Source organism: Rhinolophus hipposideros (assembly GCF_964194185.1).
Source record: "Rhinolophus hipposideros genome assembly, chromosome: 20".
NCBI lineage: Eukaryota > Metazoa > Chordata > Mammalia > Chiroptera > Rhinolophidae > Rhinolophus > Rhinolophus hipposideros.
In genome coordinates, this window is record NC_138066.1 from 7902203 (window position 1) to 7915968 (window position 13766).

The window sequence follows — 13766 nt, forward strand, 5'->3', positions numbered from 1 at the left end:
CGCCCCGCCCCGCCGCTCTCCGAGCCCATGGCGCCGGCCGAGGGCCGCTGGGCGCCCGCCCTGTGGCGGGCCTGCAACGGGCTGATGGCCGCCTTCTTCGCGCTGGCAGCCGTGGTGCAGGTCAGCGGCCCGGCCCCGGGCGGCGGGCGGCGGGCGGCGGGAGAGGGGCCGGAGGGCTGCGCGGGAGGCCGGAGCCAAGCTTCTCTCCAGGCCCCCGCGGGCAGGACAGACTAACAAGCCGACGGGGTCGCAGAGACTGGCAGTTTAGGTGGAGGACTAGAATTGGGGTTTATGCTTCGGGAACCCCCACGTCCTCCAAGTCAGACACTCCTGTGTTCGTGTGATCTCACCACACCCCTCTCTTTTGCTCAAATGCTGGAAGGAGCTAGTTCAGAGTGTGTCACTTGGAAAGGGACCTGAGCTGAAGCCGCCTTGGCACCTTTCTTAATATTCAGCCTGTGTATAAAAATGAATACAATTCAGGGCCTAGGACAGGTATCCGAACAAAACCCTTTTATAGCACAATTAGACTTTCACGTCTGCTTTGCGCCCCCTTCATAATAGCTTTCCTCATTCCTTGAGACCAGAAGGCCCTTAAAATACCCATTCTAGGTTTGGCTCACCCTTTTCAGAGTTCCTGTGCAGTTCTTTGCAAAAATATGTGCTGTATGTTCACACCATCTGCTGTGTTCAGCAGATGTGTTCAGCCCTATCACCCATCATGAACTGCTGGACTATGTCTTAGTCCTATTTTGTTTCCTCGGTGCCTATTGCAGCGCCTGGCACAAAACAAATATCTGAAATGAATCAAAGGGCAGACCAACTACAGGAATGGAACCTGAGGGTATGTCTGCTAACACCGGGTGTTTTGGCATTCCAGGTAAATGATCCAGATGCAGCACTCTGGATGGTGAGTATCAGCTGCTTTCCTCCATCGGCAAGGATTGTGAAACTGCACCAAACACACTATATTATTTAGCTCTTTGCTACCATCCCCTCCGCTTTGCTTTCTTAAAAACTTAGACATCAAATCCTTTGAAAGCTCTTTTCTCTAAAATATTAGGGGGAAATGGGTCAGAGTGATAAAATACGTGTGTGTGTGTGTGTGTTCAGAATTTTCCAGAGACATGGGGGTCTTTCAGCAGTATTCTCTTTGAATAAAATGGTCCAACTGAGGACACTTTTTTGAAAAGATAGAGTGGACCTTTCAAGGTCAAATGAACCATTCTTCATGAGAAACTCCAACAGACATCTGAGCAGAAATAGCAGGCTTAAATTAAAGTTTGTGGTTCTGCTAATTCTGTGAGTTATATTTACAAAGTAATTAAAGCCCACACGCCTACAGTACACATTAAATCAGTGCTCTAATAGAACCATGTAGGGGGGGGGAGGGTTCTTCCACTCCTTTTCTGAAATACCTGGATTTTCTTTCAATACAGATACACAGACTATACAATATGTACTGTACAATATCACCAATGAGATGATTTTAGGCTTTGGAATGACGTGAACCATGTACAGATTAGCAACGAGTGAAAGCATTTGGAATTATAATGCAAAATTCTAGTCAGTTATTTTTAGTGTAGTGGAATTGCATTCTCATATTGCTTATTGTCCAGATTCACATGTCCCTGAATCAAATCAAATTGTCTCTTCTGTAGCACTCTGGTCCATATCCCGAGCTACTAGTATTATTTCCCTGCAAACAAGTCTCAAATATCCAGCTTAATGTTAAATTTACAAAAGACTGCTACTGTGTTTTCCCAAAAATAAGACCTAGCAGGATAATCAGCTCTAACGCATTTTTGGAGCAAAAATTAATATAAAACCCAGTCTTATGTTATATAAGACCGGGTCTTACATTATAGTAAAATAAGACCAGGTCTTATATTAAGTTTTGCTCCAAAAGACGCATTAGAGCTGTTTGTCCAGCTAGGTCTTATTTTGGGAGAAACACAGTAGATATACCCACCTTTACATTACACTGTCTCCTCAAATACACCCTACACCCAAGTTCCTACCCAGCATCTTTCCCTCCAAAACCCACTCCTCCTCCTGACTCACCCATTTTTATTACCAGCAGAATCATTTGGAGTCATCCTTGATGACCTTGAAAACCTCAGTCATCTTTAACATATCTGTTCCTCACCGCTGTCTTTGATATCCCCTAAAAAAAAAAAAAAAAAAAAAACAATCCAACAACAAAAAACCCAGTCTAGGTTTAAATGCCTATCTGTACAGTACCTGTATATTTTACCTTTCACTTCATGTTTAGATGATGTAATATGAATAATAAACACCATATCCCCACAGACATCCTCCCTTATTTCCAGGATAGCCCTCCATTACCTCCCACAGGGACCCTTGGAATGGCTTCCTAACTCTTCTAGCTGCATGTAATCTCTTTTACTCCAGGAACACTTATTATATTTTCCTTCTTGCTTCAAAAACTTTTCTCATTTCCCACAATGGGTAAGTTGAAACTCTCTAACTTGGCATTCAAGGCCCACCATAATATGGCCCCAAAACACTTTTTCAGTTTGGTCTTGGAAGCCCAGTCCACGAATAATAGTTATAGTGGCTTGCCCCTAGAATTCTTGTATGTCATACTCAAGCTTCAAGATCTACCTCAAATGCTCTCTTTCACCCCCCAAAATCTCTGTCTTTCCCATAAGTTCTAACCATCCTTCCTTTGAGTCTTTATTGCAGGACTAACGCATTCTGCTTTGCGCTAGAGTTGGCTCCGGACATGTCAGCTCCCAGGGGGCCAGGGGCTGGTACCTTCTTCTTGGTGGCCCTCAGGCAACATAACCTAGTGCCTTCCTATAGCTGTCCTTCCCTTATTGACTCCTGAATGAATGAAAGAATGAATGGATGCATGGATGAATGAATACTAGTTTACGGGGCCTTGGGGGCTTGTACTGCACCTTACTCATTTCCATGTTCCCTATTTCATCCTGCTCATGGAGCGTACTTCCATGTTTCCCCAAAAATAAGACCTAGCCAGACCATCAGCTCTAATGCGTCTTTTGGAGCAAAAATTAATATAAGACCTGATCTTATTTTCCTATAAGACCAGGTATAATATAATATAATATAATATAATATAATATAATATAATATAATATAATATAATATAATATAATAATATAATATAATATAATATAATATAATATAATATAATATAATATAATATATAATACCAGGTCTTATATAAGACTGAGTTTTTATAATATAATACCCGGTCTTATTTTAATATAAGACTGGGTCTATATGATATGATATAATATAATCAATATAATATAAGACCGGGTCTTACATTAATTTTTGCTCCAAAAGATGCATTAGAACTGATGGTCCAGCTAGGTCTTATTTTCAGGGAAACACGGTTGTATCAAGACATATGCCAGAGCAAATAATAGAAAACCTGACTAACATCAGGTTATAAAAATACAGAATATCTCACTTAACAAGAAGTCCAGAGGCAGCTGCTTAATGGCCAACAGCGCCACCAGGGACCCGAGCTTCCTCTTTCTTCTTTGTCATCCTCAATGTGTGATATGTCCTCTAATGTTTACAGAATGGCTGCTGCAGCTCCAAACATCTCTTCCCCAGACAAGAACATCACAAGTAGGAAGACACAGGCAAGAGCAAAATGAGTTTTTCTCCTGTGCTTTCCTCCCCTTTATCAGGGAAGAAATGTTTCCCAGGAAGCTCCGCAGGCAGGCTGCTATTCAGTTTGTACAAACAAATATGCTTTGTCAGCACCCATGTGTGTTGGTTGTTAAATGCTTCGACTATCAGCCTCGCCTCTAAGAGACTTTTCCTTACATTTCACTGCTGGAATATGACCTCCCCTTGCTGCTAAAGTGGCTGGGAAAACAAATTGGCTTTTTAGTTTTTGTAGTGGCAAAGGGATAAGGGAGAGCAGTATTAGAAATGACTGCTATGGGACTCAATGACTATGTGCTGAATTAAACTAAGTATTATAAATAAATATGATGATACCCTTAGTTTAAAAACCTACCAACAGAAAATGGGTTCTACTGAGTTCATTACTGAGTGTTTATATTGTGCATTGTTTTTACTTGTGTACTAAACACAATTATTTTCATTCTCTCTGCCCTCAAAAAGAAAGTTATCTCATTCAAGATAAAGAAAAGCATTTAAATAAGGATCAACATGGCACAATTGCCATGGGAAATCATTCTTTAGTTTTTAGGGTTGTTTTGTTCATATATATTTGCAATACACTGAAATAAAATCTTAGACCCTTTAATCTATTAATCACAAATATCTGATACATTTTAAAATCTCTGCCAAACATTTCTTATGGAGATCACAATTAAATATTGCATGTTCTCTGTGTTTAACTTTCTTCCCCATCCCCCACCCCCAGCTAAATCATGTAGTTTTTCACTGGAGGGAAACTAAGTCATTACTACTCTAAGTGTTGTCCTTGAAAGAACAACGGCAGTATCCCCTGGAGGCTTATTAAAAGGCAGAATGCTGGGCCCTACCACAGATCTCTAGAACCAGATACGCATTTTAATAAGATCGTCAGGTAATTCATATGCACATTCAATTTGGGGAAGCACTGGTCTCGCCCTCAGTAGCATGACTGTCCACCCGTGAGAGATGGCCTGAGTTGGACATACTGATATTGTCCAATAGTCCAGTCATCATAGGAAAGATGAACAGAGTGTAATCCAGATCCTCTCTCTCACCAGGGTCAGGACAGACATGTTTTTATAGTGACAGCCAATCATTTAAAATGTACAGCTCTGACGTCTTCCAAATAAACTAAAAACTCCTGACATAAGCATCGTCATTGATGTGGTTACACAGCTACATTTCTGGGAAAGTCCCCAAACTTCTTATAAACCTAATTGTCCTTTGCCTGCAACACACAGGCAATGGCAGGTTTGGCTAGTCTGCTGGCTGTGAACGAGGCTTGAAAACAGGGCTTCTTCGGGGCCAGTCTTCCAAACCAACTCACCAGCAGTCTCCAAGATGAAGAGCCTGGTCTTCTTATTGAGCACATCTGACCATCCCTCGTTAGTAAGCTTTCTTTGGCCTCACTGCAGAGATGGAATATTGGGCTGGATGGTCCATGGGCCAGACCCAAGAGGGCCATCTAGCTAATAATTATGGCTGCTCCTGCCCTACTTTTCAAAGAGCCTTTTCTTTTATGTGAGTGGGGAAAGGCTATTTGGGCATGGATGTTGCTTAGGAGAGCTTAGGGAGTCAGCGTGTCGAGACCCAAACTCTGCTCAATGCTAGAGCTCGAAGATGAGTAAGACTTTCCTGGAATAGCCTTCAGTCTAGGAGGAAGGCAGATAAAATTATTTTACAACCCGACATGGTAAGTGCCATAAAAGCCGAGATTACCACTTACTTGATTGTTACTGAAACCTAAGGTAAATCATGGAGACTGATGGCCACTGATGTCATTGTTCTTTACTTCCTGAATATCTCTGAATATCTATGTTGGGCATACGTTTTAACTCACGTGATCTCCTCTCTTTTTGCTAACAGGTTGTGTATACAATTCCTGCAGTGCTAACCCTGCTTGTTGGACTTAACCCTCTTGTCACAGGTATGACCCTTGGATTAGGAATGGAGATAATACTACTACTTGTGAATGAATGAATGGCTGTAAAACAGAAGCTTTAGCATATGTTTATTTTGTAACCTGCTACTTTGACCCCTTACATACATATCTATCTTGGGTGGATATACATGTAAAATCATTTCCTTATAATGAGAATCTATCTGCCCATCCTCCAGGAGAAAAATGGGCTCTCCAGGAGAAAAATGGGCTCTCCAGGTCTTTTTTCTCATTTCTGATAATAATTGGGAGCTAAGTCTAATCTAGATCATCCTAACCCATCTTCAGGAAAATTTGACAAGGACTCGCCATATGAAGACAGTCTATCAGTTTGGAACCCCAGATCTCTTACATTGGTGTGGAATAGTAGTTATGCAGTTTAGCCTCTGAGAGCGAGAAGGGCTCCAGTCACTGCAACAAAGTGCTAACCTTGTCTGCATACTCAGTGGTGATCAATGTCTAGTATATACTCTTATCAAATTCTTTTTAGACCTTTGTCACGCCCATTCATTTTACTATTTTGAATTCATTCAAAACCTATGTATGTGAACTGCTACTTACGTAGAGAAACTGTTTATATCGTCTATAAGTATCTAGATTTTTTGTTGATATAGGTTGCTCTCCCTAGTCTCCCTACATGCTGTCATAATACCCCCAGCAATTTTATTGCATGCTTTTATGTGTTTCCTCCTCCTAGACTGTAAGCTCCTTAAGAGCAGGATCATTTTTAACCCGTCTTTGCACCAGCTGAACTTAAACATAGCCAAGAATATGATAGCTGCCAAATGTTTGCGAATGAATAAATGAATGGCTGTAAAACAGAGGCTTAATCATATATTTATTTTGCAACCTGCTCCTTTGGACTCCTTACATGGATATCCCAGGTGGGTATACATGTAAAAATTCACTTAAAAGAGCTGGTTTGTATTGCCCTCGGGCTACCTACCTGCATTATGGGCAAAACATAGCTGCTTCACCTTTTATGGCCTTAAAAACTCTTAACAAACCTTTAAGTTCGAGTTTTATACTATAAAAGTGTCTTACAACAGAAAAAAGATACACTTGACATTGTTTACTAACATTTTATTAATGGGGACTATTAGTCCTGCAGGTTATTCTTCCTTTCCTTTACGACAGCTTCTATTAGTGGGGCTTGAAAGTTCTTAGGGCCTTAAAATAAAGGCTAATGATTCCCACGTGGGTGGGGAAAACTCTTGTCCCCTAGGTGCCCGGGTGCCTTGTGTAGGTCCCTAGAACTCTGTCTGCATGTTTAAGGCATATCAGTTAGGGCTCCTTAGTTGTGAGCAAGGGAGAAAACTCAAATGGGCTCCAAGCTAGAAGTAGCGGTATTAGGATACGTTACTGAGAAGGCCAGGGTGGTGCTGGCTTCAGGCACACTGGCAGCTCAGAATGTCAACTTCTCTGCACTCTCAGTTCCACCAGCCACTGCAGACTTCAGTGCTGGGCTCCACATGGTAGCTCTGCAGCTCCAAGTTCGTATCTTCACCACGCCAAGCCCAGCAGAATATGCAATCCACTCCCTGATATCTCAGAATTGATTTGTTGGCCCTGGTTTGTCTTATGTTCATCCTGAGCCAAATCACTGTCACTAAGGGGATGAAATGCATTGGTTGACCTAACTAAGGTCCAGTTATCTGGGACATGTGGACAGGGGTGTAGGAAGAGAGATCCCCAAAAATAAGGGCAGTCACCATATAAAGGGGAGATGCTGGACAACCAAAATAATAAATGTCCGTTTAAGTTTATAATTACTACTTTTAATCTCTGTGACATCCCTCAAAATGAAGGAAAACCAAACCCCAGCCTTTTCTGGATACTTTACCTCAAGCAGACTACAGCAGATGCAAAGAGATCATTTTTCTCTGGGATGTGATTCCATGAGTAACAGCATGAGGGTTTCTGTTTTTAGGTAACCTGATTTGGAAGTGTGTCTCTGCAATACACATGTTCGTTTGTATTGTGTGGGCTGTCGCCTTGGCACACAATCTCCTGCTTCACACCCAACGGAACATCTTACATGAGGAAGAAGGCAGGTGAGCAGTGACTTTTGCTCTCTGGAAGGAGTGGGGAAGAAGTGAGAAATCTCCTGTTCCTTTACACCTTAATCTGTGCAGTGATTTAATCTCTCCAATTATACCATGAAGAGCAGGGGAGGTATTATCTCCTTTGTAAGTTCAAGAAACTGAAGAAATGATGGAGTCAGGATTCAAACCCAGCACCGTCTACTATATGTCATGATTACTACAGGCAGCCATCACATACTTACATTATAGGACTGTTAAGGCAGTTGGAACTTGACCCCCTTACAATAAGCAAGAGTACTATACAGTAATAGTCCAGTCGAATAAGGTGAAAGAAAACTGCAGCAGCGTTGTTTCAGTTCTGGTTCAAGCCAAAATCTTACCGACAAGTGTGATCTGCCACCTCAGAGGTCAACCTCATTCAGCCTTGCCCTGAAGTCTTATGTCATCCCCTCCCTTTGTCACAGCCATTTGTTCTTCACCTCTTCCTTTGCTTTCTTCCACCCATGACTCCCTGGCCTAACACCCCAATTCCTTTACTTTCTGTCCCACTGCTAACATCTGCCAACACCCAAATTTAGAGACCTGCACGTCAAGTATCACTGATGAGGTGCTGCTGTTACAGGCCCTACTCTTTGGAAAATGGATCAGGTTGGGTAGGTCAATGGGAATGTAAACCAAATGGGTTGAATCACCTCCAACTCGAAGCCCACAGGTATGGTACAAAGTGGGGCTTCCAGTGGTACTATGGCCAAATACGATTGTTTTCTACTCTATGTAAAAGATAAGTGCTTTTAACACATATTTCTAAAAGCATATACCCACCAAAATCATCAGTCTGACTCGTATTACAAATCATTCCTCTCCACTAAGATGTGACCCAATTTCTGCAGTATGTGCTCAAATTGTTTTATCGATTTGAGCCCAGGTGGCTTAGCACACTGAACACTGAAACAATGTATAAAGAATGCCTGATCAGATTGAGATTGTTTTCTTGGTTGTAGTATTCCTTCCTTTGTGTTCATTTGTATTTTGTTGTTTTCTTTTGTTCACTTATAAGTTGGGGAACAGTCATAGAACTTATATCTGCTTCCTAAGATGAAATTTTTATATCGGGCTTTAAACGGTGTGAAAAAGAGTAATTTGAGTCATGCCAGACTTGAAAATATTCTGTAGATACTACACATCTTGGGGGAAAAGTCATCCAACCATCAGCAGAATCAAGTGTCATGATGAGAATGGCTTGATGATACGTAGCTCACTTGTAGCCACTTCAGAAATGTAAACCGTACACTGTTTTATAGGGAGCTGTTTGGTCTGGTGATTATCACAGCATGGATGAGCCTGTGCCACAGTTCATCAAAGTAAGTTGTCCTAACAGAGGCATTCAAGGTTGCTCAGATCAAGTTGGTAAGTGAAACTGACACAAAAACAGGAACCTTTTGAAAGAAATCTTTCCTTCCCTAAGGAAAGCTAATAGTGGACTTAAAGTTTCATGATCATTAATACTTTCACGAGTACCATAGCTTCCTATGTGGCCCAGAGTAATCAGGGAGTTGCCAGCCTAAAGGGTGTTCTTCAGGGAGAAGGAAAATGATCTCAGAAGGAAGCTTGGAGATTTAGGGAAGAATGAAGAGCAAATAAAATATAAAAGTGTGAGTACATATAAATGAGTATCAACTTTATAAAACAATAATAATGATGTTTTGTGGGACTCATCTATAAGGAATAAAAATACATGACAAGAGTAGCATATAAGTGTGAAGGGGATAACTGAAGATAGTGTTCTAACATCCTTGAATTGTCTGGGAAGAGGTAAAAGTACCCATGTACATTAGACTTTTATAAGTCAAGGATTCATGTAGTAATCCTTAGGGTAACCAGTAAACGAAAAGAAATTTAGTATAGAAGTCAAGAACAAAGAAGGGAAAAAGAACAAATGGGAAAAATAGGAAACAGATGTTTAGAGAAATAAACCCAAATACATGAGATTACATTAAATGTAAATATTCCAAATATTCCAATTAAAAGTCAGAGATTTTTCAAAGTGGGTAAGATTACAAACCCTACTAAACACTGCTTACAAAAGACAACCCTTAAATATACAGATACAGAAAGATTGAAAGTCAAAAGATGAAAAAAATATACAATGCAAACACCAACCAAATGAAAGCTGGAATAGCAATTCAAATTTTAAAAAAGCAAACTTTAAGGCCAGCGTTACAGAGAAAAGACATTTTTTGTTGATTTTTTAAAAATTTTTTATTTTGAAATATTCAAACATATACAAAAGCAAGAGAATGATATAATGAATCAGATGTACCCATCATCTAGCTTTAACAATTATCATTGTATGTCCAATCTTATTTCATCTTTATCACTGTCTTCTCCACACTTAGATTATTTTGAAACAAATCCCAGACATCACATTGTTTTATTTGTATTTCAGTATGTATCTCTAAAAGAGAAGCACTTTAAAAAAATAACCAATCTACCATCATCACACACAAAAGATAAAAGAACAATAATTTTTCAGTATGGAGTTTTCCAGTCAATGTTTACATTTCCCCAATTGTCTTATAAATGCTTCCTGTGTTCTGTATTTCTTATAAATTGGTGGTTAGATCTACAGGCGTGGCCAGATTCTAGTTATTTTTACTATTATTACCAAGCAAGACTACTTCATGGGTGGTATTATGTACTTCCATAATAATATACATAATACTTAGCTGTTTTTCTGTAATGTTAATACCGTATTTCCCTGAAAATAAGACCTAGCTGGACAATCAGCTCTAATGCGTTTTTTTGGAGCAAAAATTAATATAAGACCCGGTTTTATAGTAAAATAAAGTAATATAGTAAAATATAGTAATAGTGAACTTATAGTAAAATAAGACCGGGTCTTATATTAATTTTTGCACCAAAAGACGCATTAGAGCTGATTATCTGGCTAGGTCTTCTTTTTGGGGAAACACAGTACTCTTTGATGATAATGTCCTAAGCCCATTAATTCATTGGAGTTACAAAACAGTTCTATTCTAATTATACCATTCCTTGATTATTAGCTGGAAAACTTCAATAAAGAGAAACTTCCAGATCATAAGAAAAGGAAAGAAAAAGCTGTTGATTCTTAATTTACCATTTTTCAAAATGAGTTTTTCTTTACTGGGCATCTTGCAAAAATGACCGATGAGTTATAAATCCATTATAAAGTCATGGATTTCAAAGTAGTTGTTTTTCAGTTCATGGTAGTTATTATCTTTATTGATGCTTCAACTGTCCCATCTTTGAGCAGTGGCACTTATTCACGTTTGGATCCTGCATTCATTCTTTTTTTAATATGAGAAAATAAAATTTTAACACATGTGCATGGGGAATTCACATAAACATGAAACTTTCAAAGACACTGAGGCAACATTGGGTGTATGACATTTTGGACAAAGGAGAAAAGGCAGAGACAAGGTACTAGATTCCTGAATTCTTTCTGACATGACCCTAGTAATCTTTGATTGCTTTCTGATATGATAAAATGTTCCAAGATACTGTACATTTTCTGCCCCAGACCTGGAATGAACCATTTTTCCAAAAAGCCCTGGTTACTTTTGATAGGTAATGGTATTTATAGGTCACAATCTCGGCATGAGTGGTGCTCATTGCTACTGGATTGGTGATTGGTTATTTTTAGTGGACAGAGCTAGGAAATTCACACATATGTGCATATTCATGTGTGTGTATGCACCATAAATATATATGCACACATATTATACATGTATATTTAAAGATAATATGTGTTTATATAAATTTAAATATATATTTAAAGATAAAATACCTTATGAGTTCATACTGATTCTAGAAATTCAAATTCAGGAACAGAGCTTTTCATTTAACCTTATCAGTGATCTGACATCAGTATTTCTTTGTAATCATGTCGAAAAATCTCTAGTCTCAGTGACCTCAACTCATTTGACTTATCCCACAACAATCTCAAAATAACGATGATTACTAAAAACAGGATTTTTTATTGTTTGTTGTTGATAGGGAACATCCCTCTAAGGGATGTACATTCAAATTACTTGGGATAGTGACTCTGCATGCTAATGCTACCAAGTGAATACACAGGTTCATTTATTTCATTTTACTTTTAATTTCTAGGGATAATTTTATTAAAAATACATTTTGTTTTATAATTATATAAAATATCTACATGGTCCCAAAGTCACATCTACAAAATATAGTCAAAGAACTCTAGCTTTTTTATCCCCCAACTTTATACCCTCCCTTTATAGGTGAAACTTTTTGCAATTTTATGGTTTATCCTTCTATGGTTTCTCAATGGAGCAAATGTGTGCATTTATTTGTATTCCTGCTTGTCTTAAGTAAGTGGTAGCATATAATAGAAAACTACTGACTACAATTGTCTTCTCCTTGAATACTTCCTTACTATATCTTGGAGGTCATTCTGTAGTGTGTACAGAATTTCCTTATTCAGCTCCACAGTGTATTCGTCTAGTCCTCTACCATTTACATTGTATACAATCTTTTGCTATTAAATATAATGCCAACAGACTATATTGTCAAAGTTTTGAATTTTTACTAATCGGATATTTGAGAAATGTGTAATTTGCATTTTTCTTATTAGGAGCAAAGGTGGTCATTTTCCTATGATTAAGTGTCATATGCATATTTTTTTTCTATAAAATACTGGTTCATCTCTGAGTGATAGAGGTATAACCTGTTTCTAAGGTTGTTAGTCTCTATTTTTAAAAGCTCTTTACTATAGGTTAATACTACAGACATTAACCGTTTTTGATATAAGCTGACAGAAAATTTTGTTTGCAGTTTCTTATTATCCTTTTACTTTGCTTTACATAAAGTACACTTTGCCGTGCAAATGTAGGTGTTTTTTTTTTTAATGTTACTAAATTTATCAATCCTTTTCTTTATTGCTCTGAATTTGGAGTCATAGGAAATCTTTCCTTCCTCTCAGGTTGTAAAGTAAGTTTTCTTTTAATACATGTATGGTTTAATTTTTATATTTAAATCTTTGATCTACTTAGAATTTATCCTAATGTAATGGTATAAACAATGCTATACCAATATTATCTTTTTTTTACTTTTCGCTATCTGGTGATCTCAACATCACTTTTCAAACAGTGGATTTAAGATGCCAAAGAAAGACACTTTTTAATGACCAAAGGTTCATTAAATCAGGTTCAATAAATCACTATATCAGGAAGATAATAACAATTATTACTTTGTATATAACTAATAACATAGCCTCAAAATATGTAAAACAAAAATGGACAGAACTGAAAAGAAAAATGGAAAATTCTACAATCATCTTGAGAGACTTTGAAAGATGTCTTTCAGTCACTGATAGAATAAGAAAATCAAGAAAAAATTTCAATAAAGATATAGAAGATTTGAGCTACACAATAAGAAACTTGACCTAATGGATGTGTACAGAACACCAGCTCCAAGAATGGAAGAATTCACATTCTTTTCAAGTACACATTGAATATTTACAAAATGACTGTGTATGTTGGGTCATGAAGTAAATCCCAGCAAATTTCAGACAATGTTCTTGACCACAGTGCAATAAAGCTAGAATTAATAAAAATAATTAAAAATAATAATTGTACCAATCACTGTGTTTGGAAATTAGGAAATACACTTCCAAATAACATTTGGGTAAAGAAAGAATCACAATGGAAATGAGACAATATTTTGAAGTGAATGATAAGGAGAATACTACATATTAAAAGTTGTGGAATGCAGCTAAAAGTCATGCTTAGAGGGAAACTTATAGCCTTCAATAGATATATTAAAAAAAAAAAAAAACAAGAAAGGCTGAAAATCAATGAGCTTCCAAGAAGTTAGGAATTCTCCAATTCAAGAAGTTAGGAAAAGAACAATTAAATCCAAAGAAACAACAAGAAAAGAAACATAAGAGGATTTTTATGAACAACTTTTTGCAAATAAATCTGAAAATCTAGACAAAATGGACAAACTCTTTAAAAAAAATACAACATATCAAAACTGACACAAGAAATATTCAGAACAATCCCATAAATATTAAAGAAACTGAGTCCATAATTTAAATTTTTCCTAAA

General features: G+C 37.9%; 1 protein-coding gene across 2 annotated transcripts in view; it reads left to right on the plus strand.

Annotated features, from left to right (window-relative positions):
* Positions 1-13766, plus strand: part of TMEM220 (transmembrane protein 220) — a 16535-nt gene continuing 2769 nt past the window's right edge. Inside the window, exons 1-6 of one of the 2 annotated variants that reach the window (XM_081027392.1) lie at positions 2-120; positions 881-910; positions 3581-3644; positions 5539-5599; positions 7542-7665; positions 8958-9017. In XM_081027392.1, the coding sequence (XP_080883518.1) occupies positions 3582-3644; positions 5539-5599; positions 7542-7665; positions 8958-9017 (308 nt within the window). In that variant the 5' untranslated portion in view covers positions 2-120; positions 881-910; position 3581. Of the gene's footprint in view, positions 121-880; positions 911-3580; positions 3645-5538; positions 5600-7541; positions 7666-8957; positions 9018-13766 lie in introns of both variants that reach the window. The other variant, XM_081027391.1, reaches the window with a different exon arrangement.